The 26,403-nt window shown below is 35.4% G+C and overlaps 1 protein-coding gene across 2 annotated transcripts in view; it reads left to right on the top strand.

The window, feature by feature from the left end:
* GLS (glutaminase) overlaps positions 1 to 26,403 on the top strand; it is an 89,603-nt gene that overhangs the window by 50,621 nt on the left and 12,579 nt on the right. Inside the window, exons 13-17 of one of the 2 annotated variants that reach the window (XM_011936429.1) lie at positions 791 to 922; positions 1,895 to 1,987; positions 23,567 to 23,628; positions 24,568 to 24,644; positions 24,740 to 24,803. In XM_011936429.1, coding sequence (XP_011791819.1) covers positions 791 to 922; positions 1,895 to 1,987; positions 23,567 to 23,628; positions 24,568 to 24,644; positions 24,740 to 24,803 — 428 coding nt within the window. Of the gene's footprint in view, positions 1 to 790; positions 923 to 1,894; positions 1,988 to 3,073; positions 5,636 to 23,566; positions 23,629 to 24,567; positions 24,645 to 24,739; positions 24,804 to 26,403 lie in introns of those variants that run through there. The other variant, XM_011936430.1, reaches the window with a different exon arrangement.

The raw sequence follows: 26,403 nt of genomic DNA, 5'->3' as shown, positions 1-26,403 counted from the left end.
GGGGTTTCACCATGTTGGCCAGGCTGGTCTCGAACCCCTGACCTTAAGTGATCTGCCCACCTGAGCCTCCCAAAGTGCTGGGATTACAGGCATGAGCCACTGCACCCAGTTTTATAACTTTATTTATAAACATGTTGATAAAAATTTATCTACAACATTTTTAATGTTGAAATTCTATAGTATGTGTGTGTATGTATAGTATTTTATTTTTATTTTTATTTTTGAGAGGGAGTCTCACTCTCTCGCCCAGGCTGGAGTGCAGTGGTGCCATCTCAGCTCACTGCAGGCTCTGCCTCCCAGGTTCACACCGTTCTCCTGCCTCAGCCTCCCAAGTAGCTGGGACTACAGGTGCACATTTTGGGAGGCTGAGGCGGGAGGATCACGAGATCAGGAGATAATTTTTAATTTTTAAACCGATTTCCCAATTTGTTTTTTTTTTAAACTGGATCTTGCTCTGTCACCCAGGCTGGAGTGCAGTGGTGTGATCATGGCTCATTGTAGCCTTGACCTCCTGAGGCCATGTGATCCTCCCACCTCATCCTCCAGAGTAGCTGTGACTACTGGTGTGCACCTCTATGTCTTGCTATTTTTTGTAGAGATGAGATCTCCCTGTGTTACTCAGTCTAGCCTCCAACTCCTGGGCTCAAGTGATCTGCTTGCCTTGGCCTCCCAAAGTGCTGAGATTACAGGAGTGAGCCACGGTGCCCAGCCCCAATTTCCCTATTGTTGAACATAACATTTCTTATTTTAAAATTTTTACCTGAATACTCTTTTACTGAATTATTTTTAGGTTGGTCTTCCTGCAAAATCTGGAGTTGCTGGGGGCATTCTTTTAGTTGTCCCCAATGTTATGGGTATGATGTGCTGGTCTCCTCCTCTGGATAAGATGGGCAACAGTGTTAAGGGAATTCACTTTTGTCACGTAAGCATATTTTCTTAATGAGAATAACGATGATACAAGTTGAGCCATCCAATGATTCTTTTTTGTAACCTATTTTCCATAGTTCATTAACTCTTGGCCTTCCACCTATAGTGTGCCAGTTATTAGGTAGCTGTGGAAATACTCCCAGAGGAGCTTCAAGTTGCCTCTTGTCAGACAGCTCCCATTTAATTATTCCCACAGATTATATTTGTTAGATGCTAATATTTTAATTTTCATGGTTAGAATTAGTATCAATTTTCAAAAGCTCAGCAAAAGATATTAAACTTGGAGAAGTAATTTAAAAGCCAGTATATCTTAAGAATTATTTTGGTTTATCTTTAATCTGCATTTTTAAATATCTTTATCCATTGACTACCTTTAAACATTTTTTTGAGGAAATAAGCACTGAAAATTAAAAAAAGATTAAACAGTTTTTAAAGTGTTACTGCTCTTGATAGTTCTGTATTTTGTTGTTACCTACTTCCTGCTAATGTTTGAGCTTCTAGTTTTATTTACATTTATTACTTTCCAGAGTTCATATTGAGTGCCATACTCAATTAAACTTCTTTTATTTTCCAGTCTTTTATATTTTACAAAAACTAGAGTATGACATTGGATTGCATAAAAAGTATAGTAGATTGTAACCAGAGTACTTACTTATATTTCAATGTTGCTTTACACTTATTTGATAGAAGAATTCTTTCATGGGGCCGGTTATAAACCCTATTTTGTAGAAGGTGAAAGATGATTTGATTGGCTGAGCCCTAGGATCATGTTAATAAGCAGTGCCCTTAAAACTTGTATCCATATCTTACTCTGATTTTAGTTCTCTTATTGATGCATTATACTATTTTATTAGCATGTAGTAATGATTTCTAAGCTGGACGATATAAGCAGAGTTTGTTAAAATATGGATATACATAACCAGCGAATAGCCAATTTCTTACACCTGTTCTGTATAACTGTTTACAGGATCTTGTTTCTCTGTGTAATTTCCATAACTATGATAATTTGAGACACTTTGCAAAAAAACTTGATCCTCGAAGAGAAGGTGGTGATCAAAGGGTAAGCAAAATTCTTATTTAGATAATTATATAAAATTTTTAAGAAGAGAAAAAGTGATATTTGCCTGTATAAATAAAATCTTAGTTTGTTAGTGGCCTCGGGTCTTTGCTATTCATAAATGAGTGTAAACAAATTGTTGACATCTTAATCCGGGATCACCAGTATTAGATATTTAAATATTGCTTAATAGATAGTTAATAGATATAGATATTTAAATATTACTGTTTTGTTACTTAAATTGAAACTGGTTAGCCTAGTGTCAGGGTTTTCCCCTTCCATTTTCCACTATTTTAAGCAAGATTTTTAGAATTGTTTCTGTTTAAAAAAGAAAAAAAAAGACATTGAAACGTGCTACATGCTATAAAGCATTGTTTTAATATTTGTCAGTCCTAAATTGAAGTTTGTTTTAACTTCTTGCATACTGTGTAGATGGATATGTAAATGGAAAAGGATTATCATATTAGCGAGAGACCATATGAAGCCTCAAAAGTTTTGTTAGGTCACTGTAGATGAAATATTTTTTTCCACCATGTTTAATGCAGTATTCCTAATAATCTTACGGTCCTATTTGTTTTTTTATCAATGTATTTGGCTTCATACTATTGTACACATATATTCCTTTTTTAGAAGTAGTATTAAGAGTCAGGACTTAACTTTTTTGGTCTATATTTTATATAGTTTTTCACTGCACCAAGGGGCTTGTGTTGAGAATTTTGATTCAGTTTCTTTGCGTACCATATTGAAAATGTTTGTAGTAAAATTACCTAATTAGACCTCAAGATAATATGAAGAACTTGTAAGTAGAAAATATTTTTAATATATAGTAAGTACATTTTCTGTAGTGCTAAACTAAATTTTTGTTAGTTTTTATCAAATTAATTTCTGTTACTATGTAAGAATTATGCAAAACCAACAGAATAGAAACTTCCGTGGGAGTCGACCTGAGTAACATGAAGCAAAATGTCAGAGGTGGTGGTTTAAAATGTTAACATTTTAATAATGTTCATTGAAAAATACCATTTTATAGCTTGGACCTTTCTTCACTCAAGTGCACTAATAAATTATGTATGTTGCTTGAACAACTAGCATTCCTTTGGACCATTGGACTATGAAAGTCTCCAACAAGAACTTGCTTTAAAAGAGACAGTATGGAAAAAAGTGTCACCTGAGTCAAATGAGGACATCTCTACAACTGTAGTATATAGAATGGAAAGTCTGGGAGAGAAAAGCTAAAGAAATGGGTTCTAGTTTCAGAATGTTTCTTCATTTAATCTTTCAAACACCTTTAGCTTTTTTTTTGCAAGTTATAAATATTTATTTGAGGTATTTTTTGTTCTCAATCTTGGGTGCTGGAGCCATAAAGCTTTTTTTTTCCTTTTAATCTTTGTATAAAGACAGATTAAGAAGTGCATTTGTTGGTCTTTAAAAAATATTTACAAGTACATAAATTTGCTTTATTTTTAAAAATACAAAAAGGAAAAATTTAGATTTTTCTTGATGTAATTAAAATGTTAACTATGTGGTCAGATAATCCCATTTGACAATAGTAACAGAAAATTGTAATTCTTAGTTCTAAAATTCACAAATTAAACTCATAACTTTTGCTGCATTTTGTTTTTTCCTTTCCATTTTTAAAACTAACTTGATGTCTGTAGTGGCAACAGAAAGTACTTCTATGCTAAATACAAAACTAAAAAGGCAAAATAATGAACCCCAAATTATTTTATTTAAAATAGCAGTGGATAAAATTAGCTTGCGTTTACATTTATGCCATTTTTAGTGATAGATTGGCTTTACATTTTTAAAAATTTATTTAAAATTTTATCAAATGTTTTAAAATATACCTTTTTTATTTTGCAACTCCTCTGTTCTGTCAGAATTGTTATATACAGGAGTGTCTTATGTTACTAAAACATTCCAGCCAAAGAATTTCAGATGTGAGATAATGACATTTCATTGATAAAAAGCTATAATGGTTAGTTACTCAGAAGGAGAAACAGTGAGTGTCTTCAAGTGAATTGTTCACCTAAACAATTTTATTTTCATATTATCCACATAACTTTTTCTATGTTATATTTAAATATGAATGGCAAATTTTGGTTTTAAGCTTTTAAAATTTTATTATCCTAATAATTTTATAAATGCTAATATTTCTTTTGTTATAAGTTATAGCATCTCATAAAGTTTGTTCTATTTGAACTCTTTTAGAGTACTTGAGAAATGAATTTAGTCTGCAGGTAGTAAGTATGCTACTAAAATATGTTAGATCTAAATCCTTTTGTTTGGTAATAAAAATGCAATATTGAGAATCAAAACTTGTTTTTAAGAGAACTATAGATTCTACACAACCTGATTTCAAGTAATTATTCATAGTTTTTAAAGTTGTCTTGGCAAAGTGATTGTAAAATTCTGTAGGACCTATTCACACTTCTTCCTTCTTCCATATACCCCTCTGGTTTTCCCCGTAGTTCCCCTACAGTTTCAAGTTTGTTGAAATTTGTTTATTTTAGTGGGGGATTAGAAGAAAAACTTGGTGACTTCTTAGCATGATGGTGTATGTGGTAATGGAAAGTCTGTAAAAGTAAACATAGTGTAACAAAAAAGATGTCACTGAGTATTTTAGATACTAGTGCAAATAAAGATAGAAAATCTTGATCATAATGTCTTGAGTTTGGGAACTGTGATATTAAGAAAAGAAATTCCCTCCCAGAGGTGCTGGCCAAACACCTTTTGGGCTAACTTAAGTATTAAATTTATAAATTTAAATAATTATATTTTAAGTTGTAGAGGATTTTCCCCAGGATTTTATGCTTACTTGAATGTTCTTTGAATGTTCAGATGCATATCCCAACTGGATGCTTCTCAAGGCCTTACTGCATATTTGTGTTAGTTGCACCAGGGCCATTTGTAGTTTGGGCAACCAAATGCCTTAATTGTAAAAAAGGCATTGTGGTTTCCCCTGTGATCTAAATTGTTACATTTTACCATTTCATTCAGAAATTGGTTTCACTTTATAAAATGAAGATTTAGTTTTCATATTGCATACATAGCTGTATAGATTTCAAAATTAGGTTGTTAATTTGTGGCACTTACTATTTTGGTGTTGGTAATGCTTAAATGCATACTTAAAAATGAAGTACTGTTATCTAAGCTACTGTGTTTAGAAAATGTTAAGAATGAGCATCCAGAAATTTTTATAGAAAAGTGTAAATGAAAGAAGAGATAAGATACTGTGAATAGGCTCTCAAACTTAAAAAAGAAAAAACTTTGCCAGTTTTAAGGACGTATTTTGATTCTTTCAGTATTCTTAACACCTTTTTAAACAAAGTTCTTGAAAGTACCCAGTATTATTGGGTTTGTTTTATGCCATTATTGATTCTTGATATTCAAGCATTTACAATGTAGCATATTTGATTTTCTTTTTTCTTTCTTTTTATTTTTTGGCATCATTAACATTTCATTTGAAATGCATATTGTTCTTGAAGTACTTTGTTTTTAGCATAAATGTTGTGCATTTTATCTTAGTGTTTGGATGAAAACATTTGTGTTGTTTAGCTTTCTTTTGTTTGCTTTGTATATTTAATAATGTACCTTTATTTTCCAGTATGCCTACATTTTGTATTGTACAATAAATTTATTTTAAGCTGATTTTATTGTTTTTTTTTTGTTTTGTTTTTTGTTTTGTTTTTAATCAAAGCAACTTCAACATTTTAGGTACAAATACAGTTGGGATTTTAACTTAGAAAAAATTATTCTTTATGAAGATACTGTTAAAGTGTTTGCTATTCTGAAGCTGCCTCAAAGTAAACTAGAAGTACTCAAAAGGGCTTTATTTGATTTTTTAAAATGCAATATAGCATTAGTGGTTTTTTTGGGAGGAGGACTTTTCCTATTGGTTGTACTAGAAGTATTTGAATAAAAACTTTTCTCTCAATTTTTTTGGTTGTTTTTCCATTTGGTAACTTAAAAAAAAAAATGCAACCCTATTTGTAGGTTATTTCTGCTTTCCAAGGAGGAATATTGTTGTTATTCACTATGTAACTCTCATTTTATCTATTGTTGCCTAAATAATAGGAAAAACATTGCTAAACCAAATGAAGAGTATCATTATATTGCTTTAGAATAAAACTGTTAATCTCAGTAGAATTTATATTGAACAGAATGACAATGATATAGAAATTAACCTTAACTGGTTTCTGAGGGGATTACATTTTCAGAAGGAATTTTGTATATTTGTACAGCATGATCCAAATTATAGTAGAAATTATAGAGGCTCCATGTACTGTAGGTCAAATATAGTACTTTATATTTTTATATTTAATTAAATCTGCCATTCATATTCTGGAGATTTCCTTAATATATTGTAGAAGTTTTAAAACCATTTGAAAGGGGAAATATTGTTGTTTACATGAATTTGTATTCATCTGTGGGATTTTTAAAGGAAGTTCTTTTAGAATTAGTTAATAAGGAGTTCCAGTATAATAATATATTCAATATATGTAACAGTTTATGATTACTTGCTTTTGAAGACTTTTTTAAAAATTTATATGAAGCAAAGAGAGAGGAGACTTAAAATGCCTGGTGATCTTGATCTGACAGTGTATATTTAATAGGCATATATTTATGTGGAAAGAACTGCTGAAATACACTGTTATGTCAGCCTATATCCTGATAATTTATATATAATGTATGGGTTGCATATGTTTGTGCATATGTGTTTGTGCATACATATATATCATTTCCTTATCTATATACGTTAATCTACCCATTCATATTCTGAAAATGACAAGCAGTTCTTTTCACATTGTATATTATGTATAAATTATTCATTGATCTATTCCTGTTCCAAGCTTTGACACAAAAGAACCCCTGAAATTTTTGCTGCCCTAGAATTGGTGAAGTATAACATACTTTACCATTTGACTTCTTCAATTTGACTTCAAAGATTTGTGGTTTCTGTTACCACTCCCATTTACTACCAGTACTGCCAGGGTAAGAGAGTAGTAACAATATTGGGGGAACTCTGGAAAAATGAAACCAAGAATATTAGATTTCATGTGGAATCTGACTTTAAAGCACTTTCCAAAATTTATTAGAAGGAAGGATTGTATTTTTAAAATTGTTTTTGACTTAAAAGAAGTAGTGCATCTCTCATGTTGAGCAGTTTATGGAATAGTTTTATTTAGTTCACTGTGGTACAATTTTTAGTTTTAAGAATCTGTTTTACTATTCATTTGTAAAAATTTTGGTTTTTCTCCTAGATGGCCTTGAAAATGCTAGCAAGCATTTTTTAAAGGTATATGATCAGTATACTTAATGTGTGATTTCTTCTCAATTCTTTCTCTACCATTTTGGACAAATGTTATATTTGCGTTGTGTAATAAAACCAAAACCAGATATTGGAGATGTAGCATAAATGGAAATTTGTTACCATGCGTCATGGCCTTACGCTCAGATTTTCACTTAGATTTATTGAGAATGGACTTTACCTTACTCGGTCTTTTATCTATCATGTAGTTCAAGGGTACAATTATACATAAACATAAACTCAAGTATATCCAGGTTCAACTATTTTTCTTTTATTTCAAATTGTAACAAAGTTAAAAACCTTTGTTTCTTACATTGCTTAGAAATGGAAGGAATTTAATTGGGTTGGGGGAAGTTCTTTTATTTTATACCCCAACCTCCAGCCAGTAGTTTATTAATCTGAATACCATAAAATGCACATGACTTGGAGAAATTTAGAAAACTACTCTAAGAGGATCTGAGGCAATATTTATCCAGCATGAAACAGAGCGGGCAAGATGTGATGTTTCTTAGAATTCTTAACTTTTTAAATAGTAATAGAAAAGGTACTTATTTTTAAAATAGTATATTAAGTAGACTGATTATAAATGCTTATTTAACAAAGTGATTCTGTTACTATGGTCTTAAAATGTTTTCTGTTTCTATTTTGTGAACATAGGAGAGGAAGAGAATTTAAGTTGACTTTGTTTACCGTTTCTATTTTGTAGATTGCAGATCTACTTTAGTAATTTTTGTAAGTTGTAGCTAATAGAGATTTTTAAAATATGCCATGTATAGAAAACCTGTTTTCATAAAAAGTTTTCATATTGGCTTCCTGAACCATTAACCCTTCACCAAAATGAATAGGATACTAATTAGCACTTGGATTGCATTGCTTTTTTGGCAGAATCTGTGGTTTTTAAAATGTCATTCAACAATAAATTACAGAATACTTACTATTGAAAACCAGTATGTATTGCTTTAAAAAAAAAAAGTATGATCTTGTCCTCAAAAGGCAAGTATTAGAAATGGGTGAGCTGGTGCCAACTGCTTCTGTCGGTTAATCTTGTAACATTCTTACTATACTTTTAACTCTAAATCTCATTTACTAATTATAGAATTTTTTTTTTTTTTTTTTTTGAGACGGAGTCTCACTCTGTCGCCCAGGCGGGAGTGCAGTGGCCGGATCTCAGCTCACTGCAAGCTCCGCCTCCCGGGCTTACACCATTCTCCTGCCTCAGCCTCCCAAGTAAGCTGGGACTACAGGCGCCCGCCACCTCGCCCGGCTAGTTTTTTGTATTTTTTAGTGGAGACGGGGTTTCACCATGTTAGCCAGGATGGTCTCGATCTGCTGACCTCGTGATCCGCCCGTCTTGGCCTCCCAAAGTGCTGGGATTACAGGCTTGAGCCACCGCGCCCGGCCAGAATTTTTTTTAAGAAAAATTGTATACCACATCTCAATGGCAAAGAACAATTTATTTATTTTTAAGCCATATTTCAATATCTGAGGATATGATTTTTCTATATGTAGTATGATTAAAAATAATGGTATTTTTTCATTAGCTATTTACCTTGCAGAAATAGCTAATTTACTTTGCTGAAATGCTTTCAGTCCTTAAAACCACAGATAATTAAAATTATCTATTTGGAAGGCTTAGCTTTTGAAAGAAAAAATTCTTACCCAAAATAGTTTTTGAATTTCTGTTTTCATATTACATTTCTGGTGATTTTTGTTTATGTAATGAAAATCTCCTTTGCCCACCAATTATATTTGGAATCTTGAGCTATAATTAAATTTATATTCTGTAAACAGCTGAAGGTTTTCTTTTATTTTTAAAACATAGTCCAACCTTTCTAGAATTTTGATGTACTTTTATTTACCATAATCTTACATATTTTTTAGAATCACAGATTTGAATTTGAAAGTAATCTTAAATATCTGGTACAAACTCCCACCCCACTCAGGCACCCTTTTCCAGGTTTCCTAGCACTTTGCTTTTTCTATTAGTATATTTAGATTTTTTTCTCTTTTGAGGGAGTTGGTCTGTTGTGTGTTTTGTTAGGATGGAGTTTGTGGTTTAGTTTTAATAAGAGAAGCATAATTGGCAGTAGTTAATGTGACTGTAAGTTATTTGGCAGATGGTACCATCAGCATTTATTAAAACTAATTGTATTTTTCTAGTAAGCAGTCTTATGTCCCAGTTGTTAAAAATTAGTAAAGTTAAAAGTAAATGTTAAAGTTGTATAGTAGTTCTAAAAATAAAACATTACCCTGCAACCTTTGAAAGAAAGAAAATGTAGCAGAAATGTAACTCTAAAAATAAATGTTACACCACTGGCTTTTTAAAATAAATTCCTTTGAGGTTAGATTAAATATATAAGTAAAAAGATTTTAAATAAATAAAAGACTATTCAAGTTCTAAACAAATGGTTTCTTAAGAAAAATTTGGCCGGGCGCGGTGGCTCAAGCCTGTAATCCCAGCACTTTGGGAGGCCGAGATGGGTGGATCACGAGGTCAGGAGATCGAGACCATCCTGGTCTACACTGTGAAACGCCGTCTCTACTAAAAATACAAAAAACTAGCCGGGCGAGATGACGGGCACCTGTAGTCCCAGCTACTCGGGAGGCTGAGGCAGGAGAATGGCGTAAACCCAGGAAGCGGAGCTTGTAGTGAGCCGAGATCGCGCCACTGCACTCCAGCCTGGGCGACAGAGCGAGACTCCATCTCAAAAAAAAAAAAAAAAAAAAAAATTTTTTTTTTTTGCATGTTAGCTCTTCCAAAACATGCAAAATGTCTAGCTACTTCCCTTGTTTATTTTAGACATTTGGATCTGTGAGTGGCCCCCAAGGTTCCTAATTTGTTTGCTTATTTACTGTGTCTATAGTACATATTGTCTTCAGTATCAATCTCCATTTCATAGTTCTGGATTTCTAATATTTATGAAGGACTGTGTATATTGAGTTATTGAAATACATTACTTTTTGAAAGGCTTTGTTGACTTACATTTAAAATGTTAAAACTTAAATATTGTTGCTCTCCAAATATTATAGTATTGGTTTCTTAATTCTGAAAATTTAAACTGCCTGAGTAGCTCTTCTCCCCACAAGTTTCAATATAAACTCATTCAATATAAAGTTTGCTTGCTTTCATATTATGCATTCCAGTTAAAAAGAAAACCACACATGAAATGTAAAAGTCCAAACTTCTCTTCTTCAGTATAATATAGCTTATTCTTTATTTATTATTTTACTTAGATCCTTGAAGTATATGCATCATTGATCCAGGTCTATGCGCAAATTTATAATGTAAATAAAGAATGAACTAAATAATACTGTTTGAGATGAATATTTGAATTGAGATGAATAAATGTTACATCTTCTGCACAATGAAACTTCATTGACATCTGGTGAAATTACAGGACAAATGATTTTGTTAACATTCCATGGTGACTAATACTATTAATCCTCTTTAATCATACCAATAAAGTATTTCTGCCTTAATGTCTCTTTTTACTGGACTATGAAGAAACAATTCTGCTGTTAAAGGATAACCAAAAAAATAACTTCCACCTATCTGAACACCCTTATTCTGGCAAGTTAGCGGTTTTATTGTAAACTTACCCACTTGAAATTGCTCTACTTCTCTTCTAGAATTGCTTTTGTAATAAGTGTAAATTTGTAGTCAGATAACTCGTTGCTTTTATGAAGTTGCTTTCCCACTTGTGTGACTGTAAGAAAGTGGCTGAAGTCCAGGATTCTTCTGGCTTCCTGGTTTCCATTTTAATATTTTCAATCCCTGTTTTACATAGCAAACTTCTTTTTTTTTTTTTTTTATGCCTTCTATATAGCAGGAATTTTGTTCTCCTCTTGTGTTGTTTGCTTCTCTTCATTTCTGGTACCCAACCAATATCCAAGATTAGATCCCTCTATATAAATGAAAATGTATAGCCTTTAAAATTATTTTCTTTAGGTCTTTTTTTTTTTTTTTTTTTACCAAGTAAGAGCTAAAAGGATTACCATCCCCCTCAGCATTTCACTAGTTTTTGTTCAAACAGCACACAAACAGAATTAGTTCAAGATATTTAGCTAATTAAATTTGATTGAGCAGTTCAGATCTATATAAGTTAACCTTAGCATTATTCCTGTGCTTTATTATTCACTGATAGATTCTTAGTCAATGAATGTTTATTTCTTGCCTAATATGTGCTGGAAACTGTGAGGTGTTTAGGATTTGCAGTGAGTGGTTAATGAGACAAGTATGATCCAACTTGTGTTTGCAATTAAACGGGGATACAGATATTGAATAAATACTGAAAATAACTGAAATGGTAATATGATTTGTTACTACTGATGCATGTAGATCTAATTCATTTTAAATGTTACAAAATAGGTGCAAAATGTTATATGCCATATGCTATTTTTGTACATCTATAGCAGACTTTGAGACACAAATATACAATGTAGTTACTAATAAAACTATAAGAACATGAACACCAATCTTTAGATAAAGCGTACTGCTGGGAGGGAAGGGAATGGATGCAGAGAGCATGGTTAACTGTATCTTTAATGTTTCATTTCTTTAAAAAATATTTCACTAAATATAATGATAATAAATGATAGAAAAGTAAAAAAATGCTAGGAGAGGGTACAATAAGAAGACCTTGTTTTGTCCGGGTGATTAAATATGGTTGGTTTTCACTGGAAGGTAATACAGTATGTAAGTTTTGAAGGAGTCAGAGGAAATACGGAATAGCGTTAATAGGCTAGTCTCACTTGAAGGCCCAGAACAGGAAGGAGTTTAGCACATTTGAGAAGGGAAAAGAAGGCAAATGCACTGAAAGAAGAGTGAGGTGAGGTGGATGGAGATTGGCCGTGGATGACTCTTAGAGATGGGACCATATTATGTAGAGTGGGCCTTCTCATATTTCGATGTACATCAGAATTGTTAGAGTGTCTTAATTTTAAAATACAGCTAGCTTCCTGGGGCCCAGTCCTACAGTTTGATTCAAAAATCTAAATGTTTAATGTGCACCCCAGGTGCTTCTGCTGTAGGTTGTCCTCAGGACACAGTTTGGGAGACATTTGTAAAAGGTCTTATATACCATATTAAGAATTTTGGACTTTATTCAGAGTTCAGTGTGAAACTTTGAAAGCTTTTAAAAAGGGGAGAGAATGATTTGGTTTGTAAATACTGCTCTGTGGAGAATGGATTAAAGAGAGAAAGTTGAGGTTTTGGACTCGAGATGTATTGGTGGCTTGGGCTAGAGGTGAGAGAAGTAGGTAAATAAGAGATGTGTTTAAGAAATAGGATTGGCAGCACTTGGTGATGGTTTTTGGTGGGTGAAAAAGAGTGAGATAGCAAGTTGACTACCAGGTTTTTAGTATGAGCAACAGGGCCAAAGCTGCTGCATTAACTAAGATGGAGAATACTGGAAAAGCAAACCTTGGGAGTATGAGAAGAAATTAGTTTAATTTTGGCTATTGTAACAAGGATCTGTTTGATTGTGGATATCAGGTTGATTGACAGTGCTTTAAACATCTGGGGGTTATTTTTCTAATATAACAAAAAGTCTCAGGGACTATCAGGGGAACCAACCAGGACTAGTGCCATCAGTAAGGTAAACTTCTGTTACACAAGCCTTAGTGTGTTGATCTTAGAAATCATGCCTATCAACTTAGAGTTGCAAGGTGGCTGTTTCATCTTTAGCCTCACCTGTATGGCCAAAGTGGGAGAAAAAAAAGAGAAAAGAGCAATACCTAAATCTAAAGGAAGAAGCTTTACTGGAAACTCACCTAATGCTCATTGACCAGACTAACTGCAAGGGAATCTGGGAAAGTGTTTTTAATTGGACACAATACTACCTTTCACAAATAGAGATTCTATTAGTATGGAAGGGATGGGTAGTGGATAAGGGATAGACAACTATCAGTGTGTAGAAGCTAGCTAACGTTTGAGATACTTGTGAGATATCTAAGTAGTGATGTTGAGTAAGCAGTCAGATTTAGGCCTAAAACTTAGGAGAGTAGTGTAGTTGGAGCTACAATTTTTTGAGTGGTCAGTATGAAGAGTAGTATTTGAAGCTGGGGTGGTGTGTGAGATTGCTTAAGGCGATATTATAAAGTGATAAGAAAAGTGTATCAAAGACAGAACCCTAAGAAACCCTCATTTTAAAAGTAAGAGAGTAGGAGAGGCTTCCACTAGGGAGAGGTGGCCAGAGAAGAGAAAATCCAGCATAGTGTAATATCAGGAGTCAAGGAAAGAGTATTTTAAGGAGTTTGGAGCATTGAACTGTATGAAAGCATAGATAATTTAGTAAGATGAGGGCTTTATATTTACATGTCCTTTCTAAATTTTTTTTTAGATAGAACAATTGCTTTATTTTGTAGTGTCTTAAAAATACCCCTTTCTCCAGCAGTTTTCTGTATTATATGTTGGAGGAGCTTGCTATGTAATTTGAATAATAAAATGGCTATGAAAGTGCTTTGAAAAGTTACAGCATTAGAGAAACATACTGTTATTACACCTTTTCTGTGTGTATGCTCCATAAAGCACACATGTTGAATGTTTCCCAATAGAAATGTGAAATAAACATTGAAGAATATAGGGAGTTAAGTAAGGCTCTGTGGAGACCAGTGAAAATGAGGGATTTCTTTTCTAACATTAAAGCCATTAATAAAGATTGTGTTAGTGTTGTAGGTTGGAATACCTAGAAAACTCAAATCCATGTACCCGGCTTTGTTATAGTAGGATTTGAGGCATGCTAAGGAATAGGACCTTAAACTCTGAATTGAAACCATAATTCTTCCTGTGTGAATGCTAAAACTGCCTTGTTTCACAGCAGGAAGAGAACCCCATCTGTTTTCAGGGACCTTGTTTGTATTTATTTATTTTTAACTTACAGAAGATGGTGTCTTTGTAAGAATATTTTGATTCCAATGGCCCGGATATTTTTTTTTTTAATATGTGTATGTGGTGATGAATTTCTTCTCTTCCTGTCTTGTCTTCGCTTTTAAGTTCTTTGACTTTTTTGGGTTTTATGTACTTGTTTTTTAAATGTCACACTTTATCATTCCAGAAATGTGGCACCTTGTCCTCTATCCTAACATACTAATGTAATATTCACTACTGTTCATGAACTTTTACAAATACTTGTTTGTATAATAGTGGGAGAAGACCAGAAAGATAGTGAATGAGAAACTTTGATAGTCGTCTGTGCAACACAAATATGCTTAAGGTCTGCAGTTTTGTTCTTTAGAGGAGTAGCTGTCTTTGTCCTTGCTCATTGCTGTTTTTCTTCTACTTTCTTGCTTATTGATCAGGAGTGCTGTTTTCAGACCACACACAGATATATTGTTAGCTACTTTTATAATTGGATATATAAAGAGGGATGCTTATGACCTCATCGGTATCTTTTTCGACCATTCATTGGTGTTTACTGGAATAATATGCCACTGAGAAAAGAAGTTACTTATTTGCTACCAGTGACGTAGCAGTTGTATTTGCTTTTATTCACATTCGCCCAACTCACATTTCATTTTTATAGATTTAGATGCAAAGAATAAAGATATATCTTAATGTTTTCTATTTGTTGTTTGTGATATTGATATATCAAATTGAATTATTTCTTTTGTTCTTTCATTTTCTCTTCATTTAAAAAACACCTTTGGGTAGCACCTCAATATAAAATTAATATCTCTGATTTTCTATAAGTTGTTTCTTTGTTGTTATTTTCTGATTTCCTATCACAACATATTTCTGTCTTGGTATTTATTATTGAAGAAATCCCAGGTTTTGTTAGGAAATCGCTTGGCCCAGTAGATAGATAGTAGTTGCAAGCACTGGCCCTGGTATCTTCCAGACTGGATTTGAGCCCTTGTTCTCCCACTTAGCAGCTCTGATACCTTGCTTAAGTTATTTAAATGTTTCTTATCCCTTAATAACAGAAATAATATTTGGAGCACTTAGCTGAGTCAAGAGAGTAGGTGCTTCATATTAACTATTTCATCGTAAGTAATATATACTTTTTAATTTTTTGTCTTCATAGGTTGTCAGATTTTTTGACATGATTATGAGTTTTTCGTTTACAAATGAGTGAAATTATTTCAGATTAAACTAGTCATTGAAAAATTTTGAGGCTAGGCATTGTGGCTCACACATGTAATCTCAGCATTTTGGGAGGCTATCAGGAGGATTGCTTGAGCCCAGTAGTTTGAGACCAGCCTGGGCAACATAGTGAGACCCCATCTCTACGAAAAACAAAGAAATCAGCTGGGTTTGGTGGCACATGCTTGTGGTCACAGCTATTTGGGAGGCTGAGTTGGGAGGATCACTTGAGCTTGGGAGGTCAAGGCTGCAGTGAGCCATATTGCACCATGGCACTCCAGTCTAGGCAACAGAGCAAGAACTGTCTCAAAAAAAAAAAAAAAAAAAAAATTTGAAAATTGTATGTTTTTAAGGGAGTTTATTAGCAAATTCAAGAACAGAATACAGTTCTTGGAGCTACCATTTTGAGGTTGTATTTTTAAAGTGAAATTTCTCTAAAACAGAGCTTCTTCCCTTTATAGTAAAATTTACTATTTGATTTATTCCTCTCTATTGAAATTAGTATATGAGAATCTCCTGCATTTGTGTAAGTTTGGAAATATGGGCATGAATTTATTAAATTGCTATTCCTATAAAGGATTTTTTCCCCAACCCTCTGAATCATATCAGTTTTGATTAGTTTTGTCTATATATAGTATATTAATAACTGTGTCTCAGTAAATCTTTGGAAAGCTTAGGAATATGTGGCCTCATACTCAGACTGTCTAATTATAAAAGTACTATAATTTTTTTTTACACATCCTTACAAATATTAAGTAAGCTCAGTAGTAAAGGAAAGAGGAAATATGTTTGATATACACATTACACATACACATTACACAGGTTTATTTTTACCCTTGGGCAAGGTGATTAGTTTACATATGATGGCAACTTAAAATTTTTCTTTAGCCACCGTATAATAGGTAGTATGTTTCAATTTGACCTTAAGAAAATATAAAAGCGGGCCGAAAGCTTATTTTCATTTAAAGACTATAATCAGCCAAGTTGGAGTGAAGCCTTTAAAACAAAATTGGATCTGGAGTCATGATGGTTTATTTAACAGGTGAAGCAAAGTATCTGTTCCATGACGAGATACTGTGGTGAGCTGGAAATGAGAGCAGCTTATGTCAAACTAGAGGCGGTAGAAACAGAAGGATGTTTTTTCAGTTACCTGCTTTTTTTTTTTCTCATTAAAGCAGTTCCAAACAGGCTGAATTCATGTTTATATGAAGACAAACTAAAGATGAAAAACAAAGGAAATTTTGGTTTGGCAGTTGGTAATAGAGTTAGAAATTAAATAATTGAAGTAAAGTGTAAAACCAGTGAATCAATTTTTCTGCATCTCCCCCTCCCTCCATCTTCTCCCTTTCTTCCTTTTCTCCCCTCTCGCTTTAGTCCCATCCAGGTTTCCTTCCAATATTTAGTAAAGAACTTTTATGGATTAGAGCTGAATTGATGTTTAATCCGTTGGTTTCCTTCTGTGCTTTGGATAGCAATCTGAGATCTATTAAGGACTCACATCGTCATGGTCTAGTTAGTTGTACAGAATTGGAAATCCAGATACCTGAGTTCTACTCAAGCTCCATCACTAATTCATATGCTATGTGACCTTGAGCCAGGGTCCTTAATCTCAGTGTTAGTAATAAACATATCTATCAACATATTTTACAACCAGCCTGTCAGGGATTTTTAAAAACAACTATAACTGTTTAAAATGTTGAATGTTTTAGGGTCGTCCACTATATAAATACAGAGTAATGTGAGTATATAATTCTAATAATTGCTACTTACTCATAAGTACAGAATTATTAGGGCATTTACGGAAGTCACACAACCTTTAAACAAGCTCAAACTGAATAGGATAATGATAGGATTAAAGACTTAGGAATGCCATGTTTTAGATGTGTAAAACTGATACACTCCCCACCTGCTTCTAGCTGTTTTGGAAAAAAGTGAGATTTGCTATGCCAAACATGCCAGTGTTAAGTGAACTTACGTGAACTGTAACATTTTTTTGTCCCACTGTTGTCATGACTTTGTACAAATAAACTAAGATAAGATTGTCTGGTTCGGGCAGGTTCTGACAAAAAGATTTGATAAGAAAAATGCAGCAGTGCTGGAAAATCTACAAGATGAAGGGGAAACTGTTAACATTTAATTTATAAATTTTAATGGGTATCTCCCTAAGTTCAGTGTCTCTTTGCCATGGGGAGGCATACATTAAACATAGAGCCCTTAATTTAATAGCTATTATTGCGGCTGTGTATAGTCTGTTTCTTTGTATGAAGGGATTATTTATCAAAACACAGCTTCCATGCCTCTGGCATTTACTGTTAACCCATTATTTTCTGGATCTTGGCCTCCTTGACAGGTATTTTAAAATCAACTCAAGTATCCAGTGGGGATGTAGGGGAATGAGCTTCAATCAATGGTTAGCACACCTACATCCTTTGCAAGAATTGGTGTGGAGGTGGATGAGTGATCCTCTAGAGTGCCCCTCTCCTTCAGTTTGTTTGCCATGATAGGCATTCCAGAGGGTGTGTCAGCTTAGTTGGAAATACTCATGGCACTCTTTAACAGACCAGGAAGCAGACTATCCCTAAACGACATACTCCGTCTCTTGTCTCAGAAGTGTTAGACTAGTTTCATTTTCTTTCGTGGCATTCTGCCCGCAGCTCATTTCATAATTTATGTAAACTTAAAAGTATAGGGGGCTGTTGATGCTAGAAAGAAGAGGCATTTGTGGTTTTGCTTTTAAATAGTGCCTGTGCATGGGCTGCGTCCTAGTGCTTTTTTGTTTTGGAGAGAATTACACTCACTTTGTGTTCAAGCACTTATCTTCTGGTTTGGGCTAAATTCAGCTCCACAGCTAGCCTTTTGTTTTCATGGGAAGAATACCAAACTTCCATGTTAGTCTTTAATAATTTTTGTTAAGGCAAGCTAATGTTTTTTCCCTCTGGTTACTTACAAAGCCTTTGTATATTAAAGTTTCCTAATTTTTTTTCTCATGCTTGTGAATAACAATATACTCTGAATAAACCAAGTAAATTCTAAAATGTTCTATTTTGGGCTTTATTAATAAGAAATGGACTTTTAGAACATTTGAAATATTGAATAATTAAGTGACTAAGTGCTGCACACATGCTGTAATAAAATCTCTTCAGACTAGCATGGTCTAAATTCAGAAATTTAAAAGGGAATGTGTAGTTCTTATATCCAGTCATGGAAACGGATGAGGCTTTATTGCTTAGAAGTACCAACATAGTTTTAAAAGTAAGAACTATGGGTAATTACTATATTAATAGTATATACAGGGGAATCTGGATTTTTCTTAGTGGTGGGGGAAGTAAGACACGCAAATGCTCCATGTGGTCATGTGTTACAGTGCCATAGTGTGGCAAAGGTACACAGAGATTACTTTTGATTTAAGAGATTGGAGCAGAGTTCACAGGAATGGGTAAGAATAACATATCCATGAGAAATGGGTGGGGAAAATGATTTCAGGAGAATAGTATGCACTGTGGGAGGAAGCAGGAGGTAGATCTAGGGTTGTGGTGGGAGTGGAGGTATCTAATTGACTGTCCCTGGCACATGCTGTCACAGGGCACTGTGTGTGCAGCTGGCAATAAGCTACATAGATAATGAATGCTGGGCTGGGATGGCCTGGGGAAAACTGGCAGCAAGGAAGGGACTTTCAGGCTAGTCTTTGAGGGAAGGGAAGGATTTGATTAGGAATCTGGGTGTTCTTAAAGAGCATAGACACCAAGACAAAAACAAGGGCAGTAAGACCAATTTTGCTCTGTTGAGGTTGAAAAGAACAAGTTAGCTGGACTGAAGAACCTTGAATACAAGGCTAAAGAACTTAAACGTTATCGGAAATGATTTTGGATTTCTTGATAACTCCCCTGCTTTAGAAACATTTAGTGATTAGAGCAATGTTTTGAGAATATGATTAAAAGTATGCGGAGAGGTTTTGGAGGGTGGAAGAAAGACCGGAAGCAGAGGCACCAGTTACGATTGAATAAATCTTGTAATGATACTCAAAGATGTAAAAGTTAAGGGAGATGGGCTGGGCACAGGGGCTCACACCTACAATCCTAACACTTTGGGAGGCTGAGGCAGGCGGATCGTTTGAGGTTGGGAGTTTGGGACCAGCCTGGCCAACCTGAAACCCCGTCTCTACCAAAAACTACAAAAATTAGATTAGTGGTGCCACATGCCTGTAATCCCAGCTACTCCAGAGGCTGAGGTGGGAGAATCACTTGAACTGAGGAGGCGATCCTGCCACTGCACTCCAGCCTGGGTGACACAGAGTGAGACCTTGTCTAAAAAAAAAACAACAACAACAAACAAAACAGGGTTGGGGGCTGATAGAGGAATTAACTTTACAATTTAATACCCAAAATTGAGTATTTGATGCTTTGAGGGAGAATATTCACTTAGTCAATAGATATTTAATGAGCACCTATTATGTGTGATAGACACTGAGTTTACGGTGGGGAACAGAAAGACAAGTGGTCTCTGCCCACCACATGGAGCCTACATTTAATGAGAGAGACAGAAAACAAGTATATATAAAAATATATATACTTTATATATAGTTATATATAATTGTATATAACAAATATAGTTAAAAACTGTATAGTTTACAATATATATATATATGAAGGGGAAAAGCAAGGTAAGGGATAAGGCAGTGATGAAAAGAAGGGAGTATTTTAGTCTTGAGAGAACTTTGGGTAGAGTGGAGACCTACCCAAAGGGAGGGAGAGAGGGGGCCTCCTGACTCCCTGAGGCAACAGCATCTTTAGCAGCAGTTGTAGGCCTTGAGTGCCTGAGACCAGCAAGACATTGTGGCTGGAGTAGAGCTGGAAAGGGAAGACTGGTAGGAGTGATCTACGTGCAATGTAACCAGGAATAGAGCCTTTAGGGTCCTGAAAGCCATGGTAAATAGTTTAATTTTACTTTAGATATGATGGAAAGGCACGGGAGTTCCTTGATATTTTTAAAAGATCCCTCTGGCAGCAGAGGTGATAAGGTGGTGACTCAGATGAGGCCTAAGGCAACAGTGCTAGAGGTGGTGAGAAGTGATAGGATTCCAAACATATTTTGCAGGTAAAGCGAAGAGGATTTATTGATGAGCTAGATGTGGACTGTGAGAGAAATAGAATCAAGGAACACCCCCCCACAGTCTATATGGTGAATTTGTCTGAATTAGAAAAAGCTAATTCTGTCCCTTACCAGAAGCAGAAGCACCACTGGGTAAAGAAGCTCCATTCCTCCTAGGACATGTACCTGGGTGCTAGGACACCTTGGTGGGAAGAGTGTGGGCTGGTAACCCATGTTGGTCCTGTGGCCAGGCATCCTTGTGAAGGACTCAACCTGTATAAGTGAATGCAGCAGCACTGGATGACTCCTGAGTTTGTGGCCTGAGCAAGTGGATGAATTGTAGTGTCATTCCCAAACGGGGGGGACTAGAAGAGGAGCTGACTGTGAGTGGCAGAAGACACAGCAAAGCAAATTCCATTTTGGTTATAAGTCTGAGATGCCAATTAAAAGTACTGGAAGCAATGTCAAGTAGGCAGACGGTTGTGAACTGGAGCCAGGGTAGGAAGCCAGCAGGGCTGTTGCTGTTTTTGAGTTTGAAATGACTATCAGGTGGAGCTGTAGGACTGGAACTTAGGAGCAAAGATTTAGATTAAAGATGGGGAAGTCAGTCTGCCCAGAGGAATAGATGAATCCTTTGAAGGACATTATATTGAAAAACAAGAAGATTGGACTGCCTTGGGAGTATTATTTGGCAGTGGCAAGTGGGTAATGAATCTGCAAAGCAGCAAACAGGAGGAAGATCAGGGTGATGGAGCAGCATGGAAGGCAAGTTGTGAGAGGGTGGAGGGTGCTGGGGAGATCTGAAGGAATCGGGGCTTAGGAAGCTGCTGGAGCTTTGGAGAGCACTATTTAGAGGTAACAATGAGTGTGAAGGTAATTTTCAGGGAATTAAAAATATACTTTCAGGAAATACGTGCTGAAGGGAGAACAATAGGGTCACGTGTTGGCTTTTTAAAATAGGATGAAATTGTGTCTGTTTTAAGGTAAACTGAGGGAACCAATGAAGGAGGAAAAGTTAAAAGATGCTAGAAACAAAAGGGATCAGTGAGGAAACAAGAGCAGGGCATCTGGAGGATAAGTGTTTGAAGGAATGGATAAAAAGTGAGTCTCAAAAATGAAGCTTTTTACTTTGAGCGATGAAAACAGTTTTTTGTCTTTTCAGCAAAGTTGTAGTTAGGATCTTCTGTCTGTTTTTAGGGGTCTCTGCTGGTATTAAAGGCCTGAAGAAAGTATGGTGGGAACCAACAAGAAAAAAAAAATTGTCAAGCAGTAATGAGAGACCAGGTGGAAATACGGAGAATAGTCCGTAATGGCCAGTCAGTAATCTATGGCCCAAGAGCAAAAAGGGAATTGAGAATTCAGAGGTGACCCCACTAAAAAAGAAAGACATGAAGGGCATCGGAAACAGTGGTTTATAACCCAGAAGAGTGCATGTCAAAGTCACCTGGAGACTTTAAACAAAATTATGGGCTGAGCATGGTGGCTCCTGCCTGTAATCCCAGCAGTTTGGGAGGGCAAGGCAGAAGGACTGCTTAAGACCAGGAGTTCAAGACCAGCCTGGCCAACACAGACCCCATCTCTATAAAAAACAAACTCTATGCATTTACCTCCTTTCCCTAAAATGTATCAGATTGAGGTGTAGGAGTAGGACAACAAGAAATGGGAGAGATGTTTATGTATGCTTTTAGAACATTCTGGGTGATACTCTTTAGTTCTTTGTTCCACCCCCATTCCCCATTGAGAAAACTGTTCTGGACTCTGGGCAGGAGTGGAAAAGGATGGCTGGGAGGGAAGCTAAAGGACTAAAGGTAAAGTTTTTTGAAGTGATATCAACACAAATAGTAATAGTAGTATTTTGGGGGTGTGCTCAGCTAGTTAGGTTCCTGTAGTGTAGACCTTTACAGAGCCTTTCATATGCTCATGAATCTCCAAGAGGGGGATTTAATATTTTAAGATCATATCCAGCCAGAGGATCCTTATTTTCATGGACCATCTTATGGACTAGTTTCTGCAAATTACACTTTGAAAATGCTGAATTAGAGAACTGCAGCAATGGTCAGTTCCAGTTAATTTGGAAAGTTCATGGGTTTTGGAAGGGGGAAGCCATACTGGAAAGGGAGAATGTCCAGGTTAAGATCTTGAAGCACAGTTCAGGGATGTGGCATTGTTGGTGGAGTGCTGGGTAACTTTCCATTCCTCCAGTTAAACTTGTTTTCTACCACTGAGTGTAGCATCAGTTGAGTCATCAATATGAATGTTGAAGTTGCAAAGTGTAAGAAAAAATGGGGGAATTTGTGAAGTATTTACAAATATTCTGTGATAATAATTTCTCATAGATAGGGATTGATAAAGTCTTTATGAAAGCAGACCAAAATCCAATGGTTTTTCAGATAACTAGACTTTTCGTCTTAACTATAAGAAAAGGAAAGTGGGTAACTGTCAAAGGTAGATACACTTTGAAATCTTGGAGCACTTCATAGAGGTGACTTAATATTTTGGAGCTGAGAAACCTTTTAAACACAGCAGTGTCGTAAGTTCTGAGAATGACCCAATTTGTACCACCTGGGCATTGAACTGAAGGCTGTCTTTCCAGTGAAGTAAAGTTTAAGATGACAGTTAACACTGAATGTTCTCTCTTAAGATTTGCAAAGAAGCCAGTGATTGGTGAGGATAGTGATTGTTGGCGGGGATTAGACATTTATATAGCGTGATTTAATTTTTAATAATGTGAATTGTATCAGCATACAAACTTCCTTACAATATTGAGACATACAAAATGGGAAGGCTTCTAAACAATTTTCAGTTGCTCCAACTATATGAGTTTCACAAAATTCCGTTCTTTTGTGCCAAGTGATATTATTCCATTCCTTCCCTCATGTATCTTATCTTTATTATTGAATTTTCCCTCACAATCCACTGTTAAAAGAAGAAAATATCACACATGTGGGTTCTTTTGGCTATGGAAGTGTCCTTGAGATAACTTCTTGCACATGACTCAGGTGACGTGTTCAAAGCACATGGAAATCACTTACCAGTGACAGGTGGATGTTGTATGTGTTTGTTTTCTCCTGTGGATGCCTAAACTTTCTTTTCTTCACAGGTAAAGTCAGTGATAAATCTTTTGTTTGCTGCATATACTGGAGATGTGTCTGCACTTCGAAGGTATGTTTATAGGATGGATTAGCATGCACTTTACAGATATTTATGAAGTTGCTTCTGGGCAAGCAGCCATTTTAAGGTTAAAGTCTCACTTCTCTTTCCCTTTGATAAAAATGACCCCAACAAAATTTTTATTAAATAGGCACTTCCAGTGTCTGTGGCCTGCTTTCCAATCTTGTCCTTTTCTGCCTCCTATAAAAAAGACGGTATCTCTGTTTCCCCAAGTAGTAACTGTTCAGCTAATCTGGCTAATTAGTATCAGTGGCTTACTGGAATTGGACAGTGCCTTCTTACTCCCTGTCTACCCTCCATTCCCAGTCTTTGGTGTGTGTGTGGTGGCCGGGGGGAAGCAGCTAGGGGGTTTGGTGTCTGGCAGATCATCAGGACTAGTAAAGCCATATACTGCTGTATACTTAAGGTCTTTTGTATAGAGTTGTAACTTGTTTTCTTTTTCCTTTTGTTTTCTCCCATTAATACCTCAAACAACTGATTTTCAAAGTGGAAAAATGTCTATGCTTCCCCCCTTGTCTTAAAGTCTGACGAGTACTAGTAGACTGTGAAATGTTTAAGAATGGGAGTCCTAGTAAAAACATACAACTTTATTATAGGGATTAGTTTCTTGCCCTTCTGAGACATAAACCTTGGTACAGTTGTGCCATAATTCTTGAGTTTTGAACAGTAATGTAATAAAGTTTAATTCTGTGAGAGATGTTTAACATTTAATCTTACCTAAAAAAAAGCAATGCTGAGGAAGAGAGGTGAAGTGGCATTTACCCAAAACACCTGTATACTGGTCAATAAGGTTGGGAGTTCCCATTAATGAGCCTGATGAAGGATGGCACCTGTCTGACAGGGCCTTAAATGAACTGATGGAGTGAATGTTACAAGTGTGAATTAAATTTGCTTTATATATAATAAATAGCTGTGCTTACACATTTTCAGATTTGCTTTGTCAGCTATGGACATGGAACAGCGGGACTATGATTCTAGAACAGCACTGCATGTAGCTGCTGCAGAGGGTAATACAGGAACTACTCCTATCTATTTTCTTTCCAGATTTAATTTCTACTTAATACTAAAATCTGCTCTTGTTTTTGGGGGTGGGATGATTTAGGTCATGTTGAAGTTGTTAAATTTTTGCTGGAAGCCTGCAAAGTAAACCCTTTCCCCAAGGACAGGTGAGCACTTATGTTACCTTCTAAATATGTCAGTATTTTATTATGCAGGACTGTAATATTCAAGTGATTACAATATTTAAACCTACAAATACATTCTTGAACCTGCTATGGTATCTTAAAAAGGCAATAAACCTTGTATTTACTACATAGGTAATTCTATCTCCCATATCCTGTTTCTTATCTAAGAATGGTGTCTTATTTAGAAATTTTCAGGTTAGTTTGACTATCAGTCAATACACTGTATGAACAAAACAATTTGTTTTTGTTTTTTTTTTTGCATTTGGGAAGAGAGAATTAGAATTTTATCCTCATGGAGTTTTAAATTTTTTTTTTTTAATTATATTTAAAGTTCTGGGATACATGCGCAGAACGTGCAGGTTTGTTACATAGGTATACACGTGCCATGGTGGTTTGCTGCACCCATCAACCCTTCATCTACATTAGGTGTTTCTCCTAATACTCTCCCTCCCTTAGCCCCGACCCCCCAACAGGCCCCGGTGTGTGATGTTCCCCTCCCTGTGTCCATGTGTTCTCACTGTTCAACTCCCACTTATGAGGGAGAACATGCAGTGTTTGGTTTTCTGTTCTTGTGTTAGTTTGCTGAGAATGATGGTTTCCAGCTTCATCCATGTCCCTGCAAAGGACATGAATTTATCCTTTTTTATGACTGCATAGTATTCCATGATGTATATGTGCCACATTTTCTTTATCCAGTATATCATCAGTGGTCATTTGGGTTAGTTCCAAGTCTTTGCTATTGTGAACAATAAACATACGTGTGCATGTGTCTTTATAGTAGAATGATTTATAATCCTTTGGGTATATACCCAGTAATGGTATTGCTGGGTGAAATGGTATTTCTGGTTTTAGATCCTTGAGGAATCACCACACTGTCTTCCACAATGGTTGAACTAATTTACACTCCCACTAACAGTGTAAAAGCATTCCTATTTCTCCACATCCTCTCCAGCATCTGCTGTTTCCTGACCTTTTAATGATCACCATTCTAACTGGCGTGAGATGGTATCTCATTGTGGTTTTGATTTGCGTTTCTCTAATGACCAGTGGTGATGAGATTTTTTTCACATGTCTGCATAAATGTCTTCTTTTGAGAAGTGTCTGTTCATATCCTTCACCCACTTTTTGATGGGGTTGTTTTTTTCTTGTAAATTTGCTTAACTTCCTTGTAGATTCTGGATATTAGCCCTTTATCAGATAGATCACAAAAATTTTCTCCCATTCTGTAGGTTGCCTGTTTACCCTGATGATAGTTTCTTTGCTCTGCAGAAGCTCTTTAGTTTAATTAGGTCCCATTTGTCAATTTTGGCTTTTGTTGCCATTGCTTTTGGTGTTTTGGTCATGACGTCTTTGCCCATGCGTATGTCCTGAATGGTATTGCCTAGGTTTTCTTCTAGGGTTTTTATGGTTTTAGGTCTTATGTTTAAGTCTTTCATCCATCTTGAGTTAATTTTTGTATAAGGTGTAAGGAAGGGGTCCAGGTTCAGTTTTCTGCATATGGCTAGCCAGTTTTCCCAACACCTTTCCCAATTGCTTGTTTTTGTCAGGTTTGTCAAAGATCAGATGGTTGTAGATGTGTGCC

The sequence above is a fragment of the Colobus angolensis genome, unplaced genomic scaffold (assembly GCF_000951035.1).
Source record: "Colobus angolensis palliatus isolate OR3802 unplaced genomic scaffold, Cang.pa_1.0 Scaffold153, whole genome shotgun sequence".
NCBI lineage: Eukaryota > Metazoa > Chordata > Mammalia > Primates > Cercopithecidae > Colobus > Colobus angolensis.
The sequence above is the reverse complement of the archived record's forward strand: the minus strand, read 5'-3'. Positions and strand labels throughout refer to the sequence as shown.